Genomic DNA, 21096 nt, shown 5'->3' on the forward strand with positions numbered 1-21096 from the left:
GAGAGGGGAGGAGGGGGAGAAGGAACAAAGAATAAAATAGAATGGAATAGAATAGAATTCTTTATTGGCCAAGTGTGATTGCACACACAATGAATTTATCTGGTGCATATGCTCTGAGTGTACATAAAAGAAAAAGATACATTTGTCAAGAATCATGAGGTACAACACTTAATAGTTATCATAGGGGGTCAAATAAGCAATCAGGAAACAATATTAATAAAAACCTTAAGGATACAAGCAACAGGTTACGGTCATACAGTCATAAGTGGGAGGAAATGGGAGATAGGGAGGATGAGAAAAAAGTAGTAGTAGTAGTAGTGCATATTTTGTAAATATTTTGACAGTGTTGAGGGAATTATTTGTTTAGCAGAGTGATGGCGTTCGAGGAAAAACCTGTCCTTTTCTAGTTGTCATAGTGTGCGGTACTCTGGGGGAGGGAGCGAGAAGAGCCCGAGGCTAACCCGCTTCAAGTCCTAAGAGCATTTGAACCACCTCGGATTAACGCGAGTCATGCTAAGTGCGTCGGGCCGGCGCAACCCGGTTCAAGCCGCTCTGCCGAGCCAGCCGGTGCGCAGCGATCGCCCCTTCCCTTCCTCCTCTCCCCTCCCTCAAAACCTCTCGGAGGAATCCATCCAGATTCTCGAATAGGAACCTCAGTCTGTTTCCCACCCCACTTCTCCCGATCCCGACTGTCTCCCCATTCATAAAGCAAGCCAAGCCGGCTACTCGGCAGGTGAGGAGGTGTGAGGTGATGGGAAGCGGGTGGGGGAAGGGGCAACCGTTGGCCAGCTCCGCGCCGGTTGAGGGCGTGGCCTCTGCCTGGGAGGGGCGGGGAAAGCCGGCTGCAGGTGCGCGCGCGCACTCAGGGATGCTTCCCCCCCCCTCCGCCCTCGCTGCAGCCTCTTCGCCTTTGCTCGCCGGCCGCCTGAAGAAGAAGAAGCCGGGCTCGTCGTCTGGATATCGCCCGCGATTGTCCGCCCCCCGCCCCCTCTTCCCCACCTCACTCTCTCTGGCGGTTTCGACTGGTGGAAGATCCGCCATCCCGGATTTCGCCAGCCCTGCGGGGGCCCCGGCAACGGGAAGCGCTTGCATAAACCTTCATTGTGGCTTAACTGTCCCTGTTCCCTCACACCCACAAAGCTTCCCTTTGCTGGGCCGGAGTTCTTCTCTCCGCCAACCTTTCTTTGGTTTCTTCTTCTGCTGACCTGGGTTCTTTTTGGATCCTGGTTTTCTGCTTCCTCATGTTTCCTCATCCTCTCCCGTGCTGGGGGAAAGAGAGCCAGCTCTGATGGTAACACCGCTTTCTTCATCCTCACCTTCATCCTCCTCCTGGTCTTCCATAGCATCTCTCTGTTATAGTTGCCCTGTCCCACCTTCCTGCCTCTTGACTTTCCATCCTTCTCCACTGCTTCTTCTGGTCTTCCAAGGACCTGAGGTGGCTCCTCCTTGGGTGCCTCTTTAAATCCTTCCACTGGCTCTTCTTCATCTATTTGGCTTCTCCACACCTTTTTTTGGGGGGAAAGGTTTGGGTTATTCTACCTCTCTAGTCTCTCTTTTCTCTTCCAGAGCTCCCTTGACAGTACCCAGCCCACCCCAGTAATGGACTTTGTTCTCAGTGGGGTGGCTGCCTGTGGGGCCTGCCTCTTTACCAACCCCCTAGAAGTGGTGAAGACCAGGATGCAGCTCCAGGGAGAGCTCCGTGCTCCTGGCACCTACACCCGCCATTACCGTAACGTCTTCCACGCTTTCTACACCATCGGACGGGTGGACGGAGTGGCAGCTCTCCAGCGAGGACTTTCGCCTGCCCTGTTCTATCAGTTTGGCTTTAACGGCATCCGCTTAGGCACCTACGGGATAGCTGAGTCTGAGGGCTACATCCACACCCGGGACGGACGGATCAGCCCACTGCGGGCCACCCTGGCAGGAGCTTTGGCTGGCGCCGCAAGTGCCATTGTGAGCAGCCCCCTGTATCTGGTGGGTCTTGAGCCCAGAAGCATTAGAATAACAAATAAATTGCCCCTCCACACACACACTCACTTCTCTTTAAACTGAGTTTTAGATTATGTCTAAATTTTTTTTTTAATGATCTCTAAATTTCATTTCAGAGTTGCTAGGTGGATTTCTGCCTTTCAGAATCCAGGGATAAAGAATGAATTCTGCAAATAAATCCAATGTGGGTTTTTAAAAGAGGAAGGAAGGAAGGAAAGAAAAAGAAAGAGTCATATGTCCTGATAGCTATAGAAATAGCACTCAACCTTATATATACACCGCTTTGCAGGCCTCTTATAGCCCCCTCTAAGCGGTTTACTAGAGTCAGCCTATTGCCCCCAACAATCTCCCTGTCTTTCGTAAACTACTCAAGACTCATTTATACCGCCAGGCATGGGGGAGTTGAGATAGCCCTTCCCCCTAGCCTAGACCATTACAAGTTATGCATGGTATGTTTGTGTGTATGTTTGGTTTTATAATAAGGGTTTTTAGTTGTTTTTTATTATTGGATTGTACATGTTGTTTTTATTATTGCTGTTAGCCGCCCCGAGTCTACGGAGAGGGGCGGCATACAAATCCAATAAATAATAATAATAATAATAATAATAATAATAATTATTATTATTATTATTATTAATCTGGCTTCCCATTTTCACCGACACCAGAAGGCTGAGTCAACTTTGAGCAGCTCAGAATCAAACCACTGGAGCAAGCACTGAGTTCATTTACCGTTGTGTAAATGGGCTGCCTGGTTGTTTGTTTTTTCCCACCTGTCCCTGTACTTTTACAAGTACTGCAGCCAGATTTGCTACTCTGTTGGTTTTCACTGAATGTGTGAGAACATCCTGCCTTTGGCTTTAAAGCAGCTTTGAACACCAGCCTTTCGCTGCTTTATTAATAGAACCAAAAATGCTGCTTTGGGAGAGAGTAATCCAATGCTGGGAGAAGCACAAATCAAGGTTATTTTTGAATGTATCTTCCTGATGCGTTGTTTCTTTGGAAAGTGACTTTTTTTTCCAATCCCCTCTCCAGGTGAAGACTCATCTCCAAGTTCAGTCAGCTTCTGAGATTGCTGTAGGACACCAATATCAGCATCAGGTAAGCTGATCTTGCCCTGTAGCTTATAGTCAGAAAGTTGTAATTTGCTGAGTTTTGATTCTTTGTGATCTCACCGTAAATTATCAGTCAGCAAGCTTGCAGAATTTTCAACAATGCTCTTTCATAGCCTTTCTTAGAAGACTTCTGGAATAGAATAGAATAGAATAGAATTGAATTGAATTTTTTTATTGGCCAAGTGGGATTGGACACACAAGGAATTTGTCTTGGTGCATATACTCTCTGTGTACATAAAAGAAAAGTTTGTCAAGAATCTTTAGGTACAACAAACAGTCCGGGTACAAATAAGCAATCAAACCATATTAGGAACCAGTCAAAAAAATTGTAAATTCTGGCAGCAAAGTTGCAGTCATTTATTTATTTATTTATTTTATATATTAAATTTTTATGCCGCCCTTCTCCTTAGACTCAGGGCGTCTTACAACATGTTAGCAATAGCAGTTTTTAACAGAGCCAGCCTATTGCCCCCACAATCCGGGTCCTCATTTTACCCACCTCGGAAAGATGGAAGGTGAGTCAACCTTGAGCCAGGGATGAGATTTGAACCGCTGACCTTCAGATCTACAGTCAGCTTCAGTGGCCTGCAGTACAGCACTCTACCTGCTGCGCCACCCCTGCTCTATTACTGTCTATTACATACTGTCATTTGTGGGAGAAGATGGGTGATGGGAACGATGAGAATATTAATAGTAGTGCAATTTGGTAAATAGTTTGACAGTGGTGAGGGAAGTGTTTGTTTAGCAGAGTGACGGTGTTCGTGGAAAAGATGTTCTTGTATCTAATTTGTCTGGATGTGCAGTGCTGTATAGTTTCATTTTGAGGGTAGGATTTGAAACAGTTTGTGTCCAGGATGTGAGCAAAATTATTTTAAAAACATTATTATGTAAAAAAGAGAAATTAAGATTCTGATCCTCATGATTCTAAACCAGGTCTAACAAAGAGAAGGGCTAAGGGAGATTTGATGGCAGTCTTCCCATGTTGTTGTAGAGAAGAGGGGGTTGACATGTTGACCTTGTCCGAGGGCAAGACAGTAAAAAAAATATGTGGAAGATTGTTAAAAGAGAGCTTCCAAACTAGAACAAAGGAAATACAGTGATGCCTTGTCTTACAAACTTAATTGGTTCTGGGATGAGGTTCTTAAGGTGAAAAGTTTTTAAGACGAAACAATGTTTCCCATAGGAATCAATGGAAAAATGATTAATGCGTGCAAGCCCAAAATTCATCCCTTTTGCCAGCCGAAGCGCCTGTTTTTGCACTGCTGGGATTCCCCTGAGGCTCCCCTCCATGGGAAACCCCACCTCTAGACTTCTGTGTTTTTGTGATGCTGCAGGGAAATCCCAGCATCGCAAAAACGAGCGCTTTGCTGGCAACGGAAGTCTGGACATGGGGTTTCCCAGCGAAGGGAACCTCAGTGAAATCGCAGCATCGCAAAAACACCGAAGTCCTCGAAACTCCACCTCTGGACCTGTGTGTTTTTGTGATGCTGCGATTTCACTGAGGCTCTCCCCGCTGGGAAATACCACCTCCGGACTTCTGTTGCCAGCGAAGGGCCCGTTTTTGCGCTGCTGGGATTCCCCTGCAGCATCACAAAAACACGGAAATCCGGAGGTGGGGTTTCCCATGGAGGGGAGCCTCAGGGGAATCCCAGCAGCAAAAAAAGGGGGGTTCGCTGGCAACAGAAGTCTGGAGGCGGGGCACCTCAGCGGCGGCGGTGGGTTTGTAAGGTGAAAATAGTTTGTAAGAAGAGGCAAAAAAATCTTAAACCACGGGTTTGTATCTTGAAAAGTTTGTATGACAAGGCGTTTGTAAGACGAGGTATCACTGTATTTCCTGACAGAGAGAACACAGTTAATCAATGGAATGTCTTACTTTTGAAAGCTGTGAGAGCTTCATCTTTGGGGATTTTCAAGAAGAGACTTGACAAATATATGGCCAGAATGATATGTAGGGCAGTGATGGCAAACATTTTTCAGACCAAGTGCCCAAACTGGAATGTGCGTGCATGTGGGGTGCACGCATACCTGTTTTTTGGCTGTTTTTCAGACCATTCTCAGGCTGGTTTGAGGGCTGCTTTCAGACCACTTTGGGACTAATTTCAAGCTGTTTTCCATGGCGTTCCTGCTTTGGCTATTTTTCGGGCCATTTTCAGGCTGGTTCTTAGCCTCTTTTTCAGGTCATTTTTCTTAGCAATTTAAGCTCTCAATGCAAAAGTCAAAAAGAGACAACCTTTAATCACAGGCAAGTCCATAAAATACACATTACCTTTTGGTTCAACACAAAAGTTAAATATGCAAAGAAATCTGGAGAGGTCAATCGTGGATAGTCTAAGGGAGAAATGTTGGGGGTTTGGCTGTTTTTCAGCCATTTTCCGGCAGATTTTGGGCCCTTTTTCAGGCGGTTGTCAGGCCATTTTTTGGGCCGTTTTTTACCTGAAAAACAGCCTAAAATGGTCTGTTTTGGGGGTATTTTCAAGCAATTTTAGGCCATTTTCAGACTGTTTTTGGACCACTTTTCAGGCTTGAAAACGGCCCAGGAACAGCCTGAAAAACAGATGGCTTTTGGCTGTTCTCTGGCCCTATTCCAGGGCTCTGGTACCTGCAAAAACCAACTGGCCAGTCCCGGAAACCAGAAGACCAGCTGGCAATGGCACATGTGCCCGCAAAGAGGTTTGAGTCATTTTCATGCCATAGGGTCACTATCACAGATATAGGGTCTTCTGTTTTAGTAGGGGGTTGGGCTAGAAGACCTTCAAGGACCCTTCCAACCCTATTCTGTGCTTTACAGGCCTTTTCCAACATGGAGCTACAGAAAAGTATCTCACAATGAAATTGTCCTTCCTGCATCACTGATCCAGAACTGAACAGAGTTCTGCACTGGCCTCCTTCCCAGTATTATCCAGCGATGTTAGAGGCTGAACTTGTGATTTGTTCTGCCATTAAATTATAGCCTTTCCCAGTTTTGATTATTGCTGGAGGAGCTTGTTCCAGCACACCAGCCCCTTTAAGAACATCTGGCCCACCTCTATCTCCATGTGCTGAAGAGGCAGCCTCCCAGCGATGGGAATCTCTGGCAACTATTATTATTTCAATAGCTGTTATGTTACCTGGAACTCCTCCATGCATGGTTGCCAGAAAGTACTCTCAGCAATTAATTGGTAAAATGACCCGGGGTGGGTTCTAACTTACCTTGGTGCCAGTTTGTTTTCTCCTGTGCCACCTGGTTGCGCATGCGCAGTGCAAAAAACTTTTTTTTTAAAAAAAAAGGCTGAAAACAAGATGGCGACACATGCACTGTGCTAGAAACTTGACTTCTGCGCATGCTCAGGGAAAAAAATAAAGGGGAAAATAAATCCCCCCTCCCATTTTTTTGGAGTAAAGCCTAAAATTGAGAAGTACAGTGATACCTCGTCTTACAAACGCCTCGTCATACAAACTTTTTGAGTTACAAACCCAGGGTTTAAGATTTTTTTGCCTCTTCTTACAAACTATTTTCACCTTACAAACCCGCCGCCGCCGCTGGGATGCCCTGCCTCCGGACTTCCATTGCCAGTAAAGCACCCGTTTTTGTGCTGCTAGGATTCCCTTGAGGCTCCCCTCCATGGGAAACCCCACCTCCGGACTGCCGTGTTTTTGTGATGCTGCAGGGGAATCCCAGAAGGAAGTCCAGGGGTGGGGTTTCCCAGCGAGGGGAGCCTCAGTGAAATCGCAGCATCGCAAAAACACAGAGGTCCGGAGGTGAGGTTTCGAGGACTTCGGTATTTTTGCAATGCTGAGGTGGGTTTCCCATGGAGTGGAGCCTCACGGGAATCCCAGCAGCACAAAAGCGGGCGCTTCGGTTGACAAAAGGGGTGAACTTTGGGCTTGCACGCATTAATCACTTTTCCATGGGAAACATTGTTTCGTCTTACAAACTTTTCACCTTAAGAACCTCGGCCCGGAACCAATTAAGTTTGTAAGACAAGGTATCACTGTACAAGAAAATGAAGAAATTTGGAAGATAAGCAATGGTGAATAATTTGAAAAATAATTGAAAACTGAAGGTGGTAGACCCAGGTGACAAAAATAGGAGGAAGGAGGCAGCATTAGATAATAGTTGTTTTACCTAGAAGAATATATTACATGTTTAAACATAGATGAAGGGAAGATATTAGTTTATGAACAGCACTGATGTTGCAGTGAATTTAGGGTTCTGGAAAGCTTTTCTGTCAACCACATAATAGATTAAGATCAGAAGGACTCAGGCAAGGACAAAAAGGAGGAAGAGGAAGTAAATAGGAAGGGAAGAGAGGTAGGAGGAAGTAGGTATGAGGGAGAAAGACGGGAGATGGAAAAGAGGGAGAAAGGGAGAGGGGAGTAATTTCTTTTTTTTGTATTTGTATTTTGATTAGATTTGTATGCCGCCCCTCTCCGTAGACTCAGGGCGGCTCACAACACAATAAAACAATTCATAACAAATCTAATAATTTACAATTTAAAATATTTTTAAAACCCCATTATTAAGCAGACATACATATAAACATACCATACATAAATTGAATAGGCCGAGGGAAGGTGTCTCAATTCCCCCATGCCTGACGACAAAGGTGGGTTTTAAGGAGTTTACGGAAGGCAGGGAGAGTAGGGGCAGTTCTAATCTCTGGGGGGAGTTGGTTCCAGAGAGTTGGGGCTGCCACAGAGAAGGCTATTCCCCTGGGGCCCGCCAACCGGCATTGTTTAGTTGACGGGACCCGAAGAAGGCCCACTCTGTGGGACCTAATCGGTTGCTGGGATTCGTGCAGCAGAAGGCGGTCTCGGAGATATTCTGGTCCGATGCCATGAAGGGCTTTATAGGTCATAACCAACACTTTGAATTGTGACCGGAAATTGATCGGCAACCAATGCAGAAAAAAAACATGGTCCCTTAAAGACTAATCATTTTATTATACAGATACTCCTTGGCTTACACACCACAATAGAGCCCCAAAATACCCGTTGCTAAATGAGACAGTTATTAAGTGAGTTTTGTTCCCTTTTACGATCTTTCTTGGCAAAGCTGTTAAACAAATCACTGCGATTATTAACCTAGTACACAATTGTGAAAGTGAATCTGGTTTCCCCATTGACTTTGCTTGTCACATGGTTACAAAAGTGGATCACATGACACTGCCACTGTCATAAATATGAATTGGTTGCCAAGCATCTGAATTTTGATCACGTGACAGGAGGTGCAGTGTTTGTAAAACAGTCATAAATAACTTTTTCCAATGTTGTAACTTTGAACAGTCTCTAAATAAATGGCTATAAGTCGAGGTCTATCTGTAGAGAAACAAAACACAGATAGTCATCATCTTACAACCGCAGTTGAGCCCTAATTTTATGTTGTTAAGTGAGAATTTGTTACATGTGTTTTGGGCCATTTTTACGACATTGCTTGCCATCGTTGTTAAGTGAATCACTGCTGTTGATAAGTAAGGTGGTGGTTAAGTGAATCTGGCTTCCCCAATGATTTTGCTTGTCAAAAGATGGCAATCCCAGGATGCTGCAGCGGTCATAAGTATGAACCAGTTGCCCAGCATCTGAATTTTGATCCCATGATCATGGGGACGCTGCAAAAGTTGTAAACTGTGAAGGATGGTCATAAGTCACTTATTTTCAGTGCCATTGTAACTTTGAATGTCACTAAATGAACTGTTGTGTATTGAGGGATATTTGTAACAAGATATCCTGGCCAGTTGTTAACTTCTGTTTGGGTCTTTGAAAGAGCAGTAAAAGTGTTGTCTATAAACTGCACCCTCCCCTTTTAAAAAATACCTAAATTTGGCCTAGTATAGTGATTAAGTGGTTCAGTTTGGTCTATGCCTGGGTGGGGAATTATATCCCCTTTATGACTTGTGGACTTCAACTCCCAGAATTCCTGAGGGAACAATGGCCCCTTTATGACTTGTGGACTTCAACTCCCAAATTCCAGAGGGAACAATGGCCCTTTTATGACTTGTGGACTTCAACTCCCAGAATTCCTGAAGGATCTATGGCCCCTTTATGACTTGTGGACTTCAACTCCCAGAATTCCTGAAGGATCTATGGCCCCTTTATGACTTGTGGACTTCAACTCCCAGAATTCCTGAGGGAACAATGGCCCCTTTATGACTTGTGGACTTCAACTCCCAAATTCCAGAGGGAACAATGGCCCTTTTATGACTTGTGGACTTCAACTCCCAGAATTCCTGAAGGATCTATGGCCCCTTTATGACTTGTGGACTTCAACTCCCAGAATTCCTGAAGGATCTATGGCCCCTTTATGACTTGTGGACTTCAACTCCCAGAATTCCTGAGGGAACACTGTCCCCTTTATGACTTGTGGACTTCAACTCCCAGAATTCCTGAAGGATTTATGTCCCCTTTATGACTTGTGGACTTCAACTCCCAGAATTCCTGAGGGAACAATGGCCTCTTTATGACTCTCAGAATTCAATTGAAGTCCACAAGCCATAAAGGGGACATAGTTCCCTCAGGAATTCTGGGAGTTGAAGTCCACAAGTCATAAAGGCGCCATAATTCCCCACCTTTGGGCTAAGCCACTAAGGTAATAGGGTCACTAAAACTGTGAGTTCTAATTCTGCCTCAGCCGTGAAAGCCAACTGTTCAATTTTAGGCTAATCAGCCTGACCCACTTCAGAGGGTCATTGTTGAGCAGTAAGTAGGAGAAGGGGAGGTGGGTTGGATATGTTTGCCACTTTGAGTTACTTGTAATAAAGGCGGCAGATACATAGACAAAAGAAATAATAAGGAAGTAAAACTGTGCCAGCCCAATTAAAGTCTTGGCGGAACTTAATTTTCCTCCAGGCTATCAGTTGCTTAAATCTCAGTTCAGGAAGTAGGAAGCAATTATCAGTGATTGATTGATTGATTGATTGATTGATTGATTCATTGATTGATTGATTGATTGATTCATTCATTCATTCATTCATCCATCCAATACACAAATAGTTAGGAAGAAAAATAGACATGTAGTAATATACATAAGAGTAAAGTGAACTTAGAGGAGAGGATATATGAAAGAAAGAAAATATATATGATAAGTGAGAGAAAGGAAAGACAATTGGACAGGGGACGAAAGGCACTCCAGTGCACATGTACGCCCCTTACTGGCCTCTTAGGAACCTGGAGAGGTCAATCGTGGAGAGTCTAAGGGAGAAATGTTGGGGGTTAGGGGTTGACACAATTGAGTCCGGTAACGAGTTCCACTCTTCGATAACTCGATTGTTGAAATCATATTTTTTACAGTCAAGTGATGGCTAAACTTTTTGTCACTGTGCCGAAAGCACATGCAAACAGTCGGCCGCACCCCCACTGTGACTACTTCCCATGCATGCTTCGCACGCGCACTACACCCAGCACATATGTGTGTGACCCTTCTTCCCCCTATACATGCATGTGCACCCCATCATGCATGCCTCCCACATATGCACCATCCCCCTGTGCATGCTCAGTAGAGACCCAGAAGTCTGCTGGCCGCAGGAGGCGCATACATATGCGCAGTGGAGCTTAGCTGTAGTAACGGCTGTGCATGCCCCCAGTGGCATGCATGCCATAGGTTTGCCATCATGGTCCTAGGTAATACTGTTCTCCAATCGATAGCAAATATTCTTGCATAGCCTTGGTTGGAAATAAAGAAATGAGATGGCCATTTAAAAGATCTCGACCAGAAAGCACGCTGCCTCAACCTGATTTGGGATCATTTCCGAGGCAAGCCAGGTTAAGTCTGGAGATTCTGCCACATCTCTGGCCAATCCCTGATTATTCCTGCCCCGGTGCTTGGAAAACAGCCAGTCTGCCTAACGAACAGTGAGGTAGATAGGTTAAACAGCTTCCTAGATCTTTAAAAATGTGCAGCTTCTAATCTCTTACTAATACTCTGCTCTCGAAACTCGAGGCTGCAAATCTTCGGTTGCCAGGTTGCTTTAAGAAATGCAGCAGATTTACCTGGGAAAAGATTTATGTATAAATATTCTCTCCTGGGATGGAAGGATTGAGTAAAGTTGGGTCTTCTACCCCGAGTACCTATTTTGTACCTTTGCAAATTCAGGTAGTCTTCAAATTACGATTGGAATTGAGCCAGAAATTTCTGTCGCTAAGCGAAACATTTGTTAAGTGAATTTTTTACCCCATTTTGCGACCTCCCTTGGTATATTTGTTAAGTGAATCTCTTCAATTATTAATTTAGTAACACATTTGCTGAGTGAATTTGGCTTCCTCATTGACCTATGGTGATACGATTAGTGCACTTGTACTCGACCCTTACTGACCTCTTAGGAATCTGGATAGGTCAACCGTAGGTAATCTAAGGGAAAAGTGTTGGGGGTTTGGGGATGACACTATGGAGTCCAGTAATGAGTTCCACGATTCAACAACTCGGTTACTGAAGTCATATTTTTTACAGTCAAGTTTGGAGCGGTTAATATTAAGTTTAAATCTGTTGTGTGCTCTTGTGTTGTTGTGGTTGAAGCTGAAGTAGTTGCCGACAGGCAGGACGTTGCAGCATATGATCTTGTGGGCAATACTTAGATCTTGTTTAAGGCGTCTTAGTTCTAAGCTTTCTAGGCCCAGGATTGAAAGTCTAGTCTCATAGGGTATTCTATTTTGAGTGGAGGAGTGAAGGGCTCTTCTGGTGAAGTATCTTTGGACATTTTCAAGGGTGTTGATGTCTGAGATGCGATATGGGTTTGTTTGTTTGTTTGTTTGTTTGTTTGTTTGTTTGTTTGTTCGTTCGTTCGTTCGTTCGTTCGTTCGTTCGTTCGTTCATTCATTCATTCATTCATTCATTCATTCATTCATTCAATTTTTATGCCGCCCTTCTCCTTAGACTCATAGCGCCTTACAACATGTTAGCAATAGCACTTTTTTAACAGAGCTAGGCTATTGCCCCCACAATCCGGGTCCTCATTTTACCCACCTCGGGTTCCAAACAGATGAGCTGTATTCGAGGATGGGTCTGGCAAAAGTTTTGTAAGCTCTGGTAAGTAGTGTAAGATTGCCAGAGCAGAAGCTACGTAGGATTAGGTTTACAACTCTTGAAGCCTTCTTGGCTATGTTGTTGCAGTGGGCTTTGGCACTTAAATCTTTTGTTATTAATATACCGAGGTCTTTAACCGAGTGGGGATTATCTGTGATAATTTGATTATTCAGTTTGTATTTGGAGTTCAGATTCTTCTTCCCAATATGTAGGACAGAGCATTTGCTAGTTGAGATTTGGAGTTGCCATGTATTAGACCACTCAGAAACATAGTTCAGGTCTTTTTGGAGAGTAGTTGTGTTATTGGTCGTGTTGAAGAGTTTTACATCATTGGCGAAGAGGACACAGTTGCTTGTGATGTAATCGTGAAGGTCATTGATGTTGAGAATTAAGAGCGTTGGTCCCAGTACACTACCTTGGGGAACACCGCTTTTAACTGGGACGGGGGTGGATATGGTGCTTCCTATGTTGACCACTTGTCTGACAAGAATGCTGTAATCCAGTTATGGAGGGATCTTGAGATGCCATAGGATTTGAGTTTTAGGAGTAGTTTGTCGTGGACCACTGAATCAAAGGCTTTGCAGAAGTCGATATAAATTGCATCTATAGATTTCCCTTGATCTAGATGAGTTGTCCATATAGATGGAGACTAATTGATTTGTTTATAATTGATTCCATGACTTTGCATGGGACGCAGCATAGTGAAATTGGTCTGTAGTTATCGACAAGAGAGGGGTCTCCTTTTTTGAAGATGGGGATGACCATTGCTTTCGACCATAGCTTAGGAAGTGTGCTGGTTCTGAAGGATTCTTCGAAAATTATGCTTAGTGGCTCAGCTATGGCAGAAGAGAGCTTTTTTAGGAAGTAAGCACATAGACCATCTGGTCCGACTGATAGAGAAAGTTTAAGGTCACGTAATGCTTTTTCAACTCGGTCTTCAGTGAAGTTTACTTGGGTTAGGTCGTTGAGGGAGTTTGAGGTGCGATTGATGAAATTGGGGGATGAGCCATTGCTGTTAACAAATACAGAGCCAAAGAAAGAGTTGAGGAGGTTGGCTTTGGATGACTCATCGTGGTATTCTTTGATGTTGGGTCCTTTGGGAGGTGGGATAGGTCCAGAGCAGCGGTTCTCAACCTGCGGGTCGCGACCCCGACGGGGGTCGAATGATCAAAACATGGGGGTCACCTAATGCAGTGGTTTTCAACCAGTGGAGACATGATCAGATGTGCCGCGAAGAAGGAAGCTCAGCTTCCGTTTTCACAACTTTTTGCTGATGGCGTGAAGAGTAAAAAGTTGCGAGACCGGAACCTGAGCTTCCTTCTTTGCACCTTCCAGGTTTTCCGGCAGCTGCAGTGCCTCACCCGGCTGGAGCTTCTCTGGTGGCGGCGGGCCAGCGGCAGGTGAGCTTTGGGGCCCAGCGAGAGGGCGCCAGCAGCGGCGGCACTGGGCAGTAGCCACGGGGTGGCAGCTGGGCGGTCGGCTGTGAGTGGGAGCTCCAGGGCACCGCGAGCATTTCCTGCCGCCGAGAGGGGAGAAGAGCATGGCTTCTGGCACCCAGGATGAGGTTTCTTAGCCTGGAAACTCCAGCAGTCAGGCTTAGGGGAAGGAAGATACTTGCATCTCTCCCAGGAAAGGCTATATTATTCATTGTTAGTTAGACAAAGTGACCTATCCCACGGTATTTAAATTAAGTCGTCACACAGAAATGAAAGAGACCTGGAGAGAGAGAATGAGAGAGAGGGTGAAAGGGGGAAAAGAGAGGGAGAGAGAAGTGGAGAAAAAGAAAGAAAATGGAAAGAGAGGGAGGGAAAGAGAGAGATAGCAAGAGAGAGAGACACACACAGGGGGGGGGAGAAAGAAAGCAAGAGAGATAGCAAAAAAGAGAGAGAGCCAGAGAGAGCGCCAGAGAGAGACACACACAGAGAGAGAGAGAGAGAGCGAGTAAGAGAGAAAGAGAGGGAGAGAGAGAAAGAAAGCAAGACAGAGAGAAAACAAGAGAAAGAGAAAGAAAGCAAGAGAGAGAGAGAGAAAAAAATGAAGTTGCTTCTCTCTTTGTTTAGTTTTCACCCACTCTGACTCCCTCTTCTTTGTGGCAAGCCCTGAAATATTGGAACACTGCTATCATGTCTCCCCTGGTCCTTCTTTTCATTAAACTAGACATATCTAGTTCCAGAAACCGTTGTTCATATATTTTAGCCTTCAGTCACCTGATCATCTTTGTTGATCATCTTTGTTGCTTTGTTTGTATGTATGTATGTATGTATGTATGTATGTATGTATGTATGTATGTATGTATGTATGTACGGAGAGACAGACAGACAGACAGATGATATAGGGGCGTGTGTGTTTATGTGTGGTGTGCATATATACTGCCTTTTTTGACTGACACATCCCACCCCCCCGAATACAGCCATTTTTGTTGTCTGAAGCCCTGCCCTGTGTCTCATTTTGGGTGAACAATGGGGCGGTTTTTCGCAAAAATGGGGTGGACAAAAGATCTGGGAAGCCTGCAGAGAGCTCCTGGGTGCTGGGGGATGGCAAAAATGTCCCTATTTTTATGGGGTGGGGGTGGGCAAAAAAGGCCCATTTTGACCCCTATGACAGTCATTAAGTGTTGTACCTCATGATTCTTGACAAATATATATATTTTTAATGTACACTGCATCAAAGACAAATTCTATTCTGTTATGTTCTATTCTAAGGTATGTGTGCATGTACATACACATACACACACACACAATTTTACACACACACATATATTTCAGGTAGGGTTTAGCCAGGAAGGAATAGCAATGAAACTGACTTGTTTGCAGAAGTAGCATTGGGGTTCAATTTTAGAAGATATTTGCATGTCTTTATTCTTCGTTTCTTTATTCTCCAAAACACTTGAGGGCAAGACAAGAAGTAATCAGTGATAGATTATTAATAGTGTTGGGCGAACTGAACTGGCAAAGTTCGGGCTCAAACTTTTTTAAAAGTTCGGTTAAAGTTCGGGTTCGGCATTCGCTTGAACACCACAAAACGCTGCTGCCCGATAGGAGAGTGGGGAATCCCATTGTGGGATTTCCCACCTCCTTTTGCTTGCAGCGCCACAAGCAAAAGGAGGTGGGGAATCCCATGAAGGGATTCCATGGGCGGGGCTTTGATGTCATGGAGACTCCTTCCTCCCTGTTAGTAGTCTCTGTGATGTCAAAGCCCCGCCCCCGGAATCCCATCATGGGATTCCCCACCTCCTTTTGCTTGCAGCGCCACTGCAGCATCCTTTTCTGTAAAAGTATTAAAGGAAGCAAAAGGAGGTGGGGAATTCCCTACCTCTTTGTTTATTTTTACAGAAAAGCGGCTTGCTGCTGCTCAGGTTCAGGTTCGGGGAACTCACCTGAACTTTGTTGGGTTCGCCCAACACTAATTATTAAATAGAGATCTAATCTAGAACCAAGGAGAAATTTCCTGACAATGAAAACTGTCAATTAGTGGAGTGCTTTGCCTGTGGAAGTTGTGGGTGTTCCATCTCTGTAGGTTTTTAAGAAGAGTTTGGATAGCCATTTGTCTCAAATGGGACAGGGTCTCCTGGCTGAGGTGGAGGTTGGACTAGAACAGGGGTCCCCAACCACCGGGCCGCGGACCAGTACCGGGCCGCGGTGCATGTTGCACCGGTCCGTGGAGTCAGCAGCTGCTGGCCCTCATGCCGCCACCCCCTCCCTCCAGCGCTTCGCCTCCCGCCGGGCAAGAGGCCTCGGGAGGCAGGTTCTGCCGGCCACAGGACGATGGATGGGACAGAGGGGCGGGAAGGACCAAGAGGCTCAAGCCTCTTTTGGCTTCTGCCGCGGGGCACTTTTGCGTTTTTGGCTGGGGGGAGGCAGGAGGGCCAGCCTGACCCCCTCTCTCCAGCGCTTAGCTCCCGCTGGGCAAGAGGACTTGGGAGGCAGGTTCTGCCGGCCACAGGACGATGGCGGGAAAGAGGGGTGGGGAGGACCAGCACCCCCATGCTTAATCCCGCCCCCAACCACGCCCCTTTCCGCCCCCACTGGGCCATAGAAAAATTGTCTTGCTGAAACTGGTCCCTGGTGGAAAAAACGTTGGGGACCACTGGACTAGAAGGTCCCTTATAACCCCATTATTCTGTTTTTAACGCTCTCTGTCTTAGAGGCAAAGTGATTTCTTCCATAACATATGTAGGGTGGTGTTTTCAAATCAACAAGAGTTTCAAATCCTGCTTGCACCTTACTTCAAGTGGTCCAAATATTTCAATTGATGACTTCCATCTGGTTGAGTGCAATGATGAGTATGTGCATAGATTCTCCTAAACATTATTGGTCTTTTTCTGTTGTCTGCTTAGGGAATGTTCCATGCACTATGCATGATCCACAAAGAACATGGAGTGTTAGGGCTGTGGCGTGGAGCCATTTCTTCTGTACCCCGAGTCATGGTGGGTTCATCCACGCAGCTGTCTACCTTCTCTTTTTCCAAAGAGTTCTTCAAAAACCTCGAGGTACGTTGGCTTCTTTTTCTTGTTTGAAAAAAACTACAATAGAAAACTTTCATTTGGCAGGATGGATCTAGACCAGAGTCTGATGATCCCATCTGGTAGGATATGATGATATTTAACAAAATGAAAGTTCAATGTAGAGAAAAGTCTTACACTTAGGCAAGAAAAACCAAAAGTACACGTACAAATTGGGTGAAAGCAGGCTTAATAGCATTAACTATGAGAGGGGACTTGGGAGTCTTAGTGGACAACCAGTTACATATGATCCAGTGGTGTGCAGCAACAGCCAAAAAAGCCAATGCAATCCTAAATTGAATTAACACAGGGATACAATCTAGTGAGGTAGTACTACCACTCTATAAAGCAAGACCACACCTAGAATACTTCATCCAGTTTTGGTCACTAGACTATAAAAATATGTTTTCCCCCCAAGTTTTTATTTTATTTTAAAACAGATAAAAATTCTGAGAGCGGCAGCATACAAATCCAATAAATAAATAGATAGATAGATAGATAGATAGATAAATAAATAAATTTCAATTAACCTATGTTGTATGGGTACACATAGTTTTAGGAAATAATAATCAAAGTATTTTCAGCAATATTTATTGCATTAGTATAATATTAATGTTAATAATAATGATGATGATGTTTACTTAATCATTTTAACATACCTTCCTTATTTCATTGCTATTAAAAAAATGTTGGGACTCTAAAAAGAGTGCAGAGAAGAACAATTAGGATGGTTAGGGGACTGGAGACTAAAACATATGGAAAACAGTTGCAGGAACTGTGCATGGATATAGCCTAGTGAAGAGATGGACCGTAGGAGACATGATAGCGGTGTTCCAATATTTGAGGGCTGCAACAGAGAGAAAGGGGTAAAGCTATTTTTCAAAGCCAGGCAAGGACTGATGGATGGAAACTGAACAAGGAGAGATTGTGACTCAGGGCAGACTCAATGGTCCATGGTGTCCTTTTGTCCTGTTGGTATTTTTTATGCTCCTATGTCCCATCTCACGTAGTTTCTCCAGGGGGAGAGTGTATTCCCTCCATAAAATTATTTTCACATCCCAAACTGTGCATATTTACATTTTCATTTTTTTTTAAAAAACCTGCATTTCTCATGCGGATCGATTTTCTGATTGGATCCTAGTTGCGGTTCTCCACCCAAGCTGGCCTTAACCTTGGTGGCTTCTAGCTTTTTGTTCTCTCTTCTTCTTCCAGATCTTCCCTAAAGACAGCTGGCTGATTGCCTTGTGCGCCGGGATGACGAGCAGCTTCGTTGTGGCCATCGCCATGACACCTTTTGATGTGGCCAGCACCCGCCTTTACAGCCAACCTGTTGGACCCGATGGCCAGGTAGGAAATAGAAAGAAGGGAAAGGATGTGGAGGAAGCCAGAAGCCTTTTGGTTAGGTGCATGTGCAGAAGGCTTGGCACATGTGAATGCCGACCAGTTCTCCAAACCACTGATGGCCAGCCCTACCAAATCAGGCCAAACCGGTAGCATTTCACCCCTAATTTCTTCCCACTTTTAAAATTTCAACTGATGAAGTGACTTGGATGAGTAACCAAACCCCTCAGATGAATGAACTCTGGTCCAGTTGACAGCATTTTAACCGTTTTTTAAAGACAGCTTTGCTGTTAAACTTTTCTCAATCCCTCTTTTTAAAAAAAGTTTTAAACCTTCCAAACCCTAGCTTGGCTGCCAAAACATGTCGCTAAAATGAACGATTGCAACTTGAAGAGGGCCTGTCTTGAATTCATCTACTCATATTTTTGGAAAAAAACCTGATGGGTTTCTTCGTTTAAAACAAAAAACCCATGTGGGATAACCCAAGAAAATAGGTGAGCTTGAGCTCTTCAGAGTTTCCTTTTTCCTCCTGGCAGGGCATGATGTACAAAGGACTTCTGGACTGCCTGGCCAAAATCATCCGGACGGAGGGCTTTTGGGGAGCCTACAAAGGAATGGGGGCGTCTTACTTCCGCATCGGGCCACACACCATCCTCAGCCTTCTCTTCTGGGATCAGATCCGCCATGTCTACTTCCACTGGCCGCAGAATTGAAGCCACTCGTAAGGGGGGATGCCCATGCCCCAATTTGCACGTCGCGACGCACCTCCAAGGGAGGCAGCCGGGACCTCTCCGTCAGTCCATCTAGTCTCAAGAGATTCTCATGCCAGCAAACAGGAAAGATTGGGTGGAGAAAGACCTTGGTGGCTCATTCCTCGCACTTTGTTTTTGGCCGTTCTCACCTCTGGGTCCCCTTTCCTGCTTCACTACTGATGGGAGGAGAAAAATTAACGCACAAATATTTCTCCTGCCTGGAATAATAAGACGCCTAATTCTAACTTCTGGATTGAGGAGCCAACGCATCACGCAGCTCTTCCCGACTTGAAGCTTGCGCCGGAACACACTTGGCCCATTCTATAGCGAATCACCAATTTTCCACTGAAGATGGACTGTTGTTGGCTATGTAAATGGTCTCCAGGTCCCCCTGCCTAGGGCAGGGGTAGGCAAAGTTGGTTCTTCTATGACTTGTGGACTTCAACTCCCAGAATTCCTGAGCTAGCAGGATTGGCTCAGGAATTCTGGGAGTTGAAGTCCACAAGTCATAGAAGAGCCAACTTTGCCTACCCCTGATCTAGGAGAACCCCTAAAAAGCCTTTCTCTGGGACTGTTGGGTCGCTTCTACCCAGTTTGCAAACTTCTAGGGCCTCTGTAAAGGTAGCAAGAGGCAGCCTGAGTTCAAACTGTTTCCCATGGCAACCAAACAGGCCTCACCTGCTCTCGTCAATCCAGCCTCTAGGTGGCACACTTTTTGATTTCTGGCTGCCATTTACTTATTTATATGCAGGGGCTATTAAAAGTTATCAAATCTTGCTTGTAATGTTCAGTTGGTAAAGTGGTGCATTACAGGGGCAACAATTTTTAAATCAACAGGTAGGTTGAATGTGTCCAAAACCTGGGCCCCGTATGATTGGGAATTGAAATTTGACAAATTTGTAGCCATTTCAGCCACACCACTTCAATCAAGTCATTCTCCTTTCTTAGCAATCCCTGACACCTTCGACAACGGGAAAACCAGAAAGGTCGCAAGTGGTTCAGGTAAGTCTCCCTCCACTCACACACAACACATATAGTCCCTCTGGGCACCTGCCTTCCGTAGGCCACTCATGCACCACTGCGCACCCTTAGCTGCGTCGCAGTTCTGCATGCGAAGTCAACCCCATGGCATCTGTCTTGCACCCCCCCTGCTCAGCCTTCCCGGCCCATGCCACATTTCTGTGCACCCCATCTTGACATTTTGCCTACCCTGACCTGCACCGTTCTGGATCTTCACAACCTTCCTGACCAGTTATGAACCTCGTGGCCTCCTTCCCAATTCTTGTGATACCTCCACCCTACACAGAGTCCATTTGTTTTTGAGCTTTTATTAATTCGGCAGTTAAGCCACGAGGAAGTATGAACTTGATGCAGCAGGAAGGAAGGGGAGAGGAGGAAGGAAGGGAAAAGGAGGGTAAATTGCCAGGCAGTTCAGGGAAAATATATTGCCTTTAACTCCCATTTTAGCTGGGAAATTCTGGGAGTTGAAGTCTGCACATCATAAATTGTCCGTGTTTAATCTTCCAAGATCTCAATCATGAAAACAGGAAATAAGTTGGCATTTTCCCATGATAAAATAATAATAATTCAAGGCCATCCAAATTCAGGATATCCAAATGAGGTGGAGGGATTCCAAATCCCTTCTCCTCCTTAATCCTTTGCTAACTTTTCCCAAATCCGCTGTACTTAAAAGTTTTTGCTATCTATATACAGTACAGTAATACCTCATGATACGAACTTAATTGGTGCAAGGAGGAGGTTCGTAAGACGAAAGGTTCGTAAGACGAAACATTGTTTCCCATAGGAAACAATGTAAAGTCAATTAATCTGTGCAACCCAAAAACCCCCCGCAAAAAAACGGCTTTTGGCGACTGTTGGGAAGCCGCACGGCTGTTTTAAAAGGTGACAGCCGGCCTGGGGGGCTTCCCAGCACCCCCCCAAACCCAGGTTCGGGGTTTGGGGGGTGCTGGCAAGCCCCCCAGGCCAGCTGCGACCTTTTAAAACACCCGCGCCGCTTCGCAGCTGTCTCCTGAAGCCGAACGCTAAAGCCGAACTTCCGCATTCGGCTTTGGGAGACAGCTGGGAAGCGGCACGGCTGTTTTAAAAGGTCGCACCCGGCCTGGGGGGCTTCCCAGCAACCTCCCGAACCGAACCCGGGGTTCAGCAAAATTTTGCCTCTTCTTACGAACTTTGTTCGAGTTACGAACCGGCGTTCGGGAGGCTTCTGGGGAGCCCCGCCGCCCGGCTGTCACCTTTTAAAACAGCCGCGCGGCTTCCCAGCAGTCTCCGAACGCCGGTTCGTAACTCGAAAAAAGTTCGTAAGAAGAGGCAAAATTTTTCTGAACCCCGGGTTCGTATCACGAGTTGTTCGTAAGACGAGGGGTTCGTATCTTGAGGTACCACTGG

At 45.4% G+C, this 21096-nt stretch overlaps 1 protein-coding gene across 2 annotated transcripts; it reads left to right on the top strand.

The window, feature by feature from the left end:
• The first annotated feature begins 798 nt into the window (after window positions 1–798).
• On the top strand, window positions 799–19465 carry SLC25A35 (solute carrier family 25 member 35). Of its 2 annotated transcripts, none has more exons than XM_070729851.1 (5): window positions 799–1953; window positions 3022–3087; window positions 16433–16585; window positions 17810–17944; window positions 18475–19465. In XM_070729851.1, exons 1-5 carry the CDS (start codon window positions 1600–1602, stop codon window positions 18649–18651), a joined length of 885 nt encoding a protein of 294 aa, XP_070585952.1. In that variant the 5' UTR covers window positions 799–1599; the 3' UTR covers window positions 18652–19465. The 2 variants fall into 2 exon arrangements, with proteins under 2 accessions (XP_070585952.1, XP_070585951.1); XM_070729850.1 differs by having other exon boundaries at window positions 827–1974; window positions 18475–19096.
• The last annotated feature ends 1631 nt before the right edge of the window (window positions 19466–21096 follow it).

The sequence above is a fragment of the Erythrolamprus reginae genome, chromosome Z (assembly GCF_031021105.1).
Source record: "Erythrolamprus reginae isolate rEryReg1 chromosome Z, rEryReg1.hap1, whole genome shotgun sequence".
Lineage (NCBI taxonomy): Eukaryota > Metazoa > Chordata > Lepidosauria > Squamata > Dipsadidae > Erythrolamprus > Erythrolamprus reginae.

Bases quoted from the DNA above. Each gene is read 5' to 3' on its own strand.
- SLC25A35 (XM_070729850.1), top strand. From the start codon at position 1,600: ATGGACTTTGTTCTCAGTGGGGTGGCTGCCTGTGGGGCCTGCCTCTTT. The intron at 16,586-17,809 runs GTACGTTGGCTT...TTCTTCTTCCAG, and splicing joins AGTTCTTCAAAAACCTCGAG to ATCTTCCCTAAAGACAGCTG. The intron at 17,945-18,474 runs GTAGGAAATAGA...TCCTCCTGGCAG, and splicing joins CTGTTGGACCCGATGGCCAG to GGCATGATGTACAAAGGACT.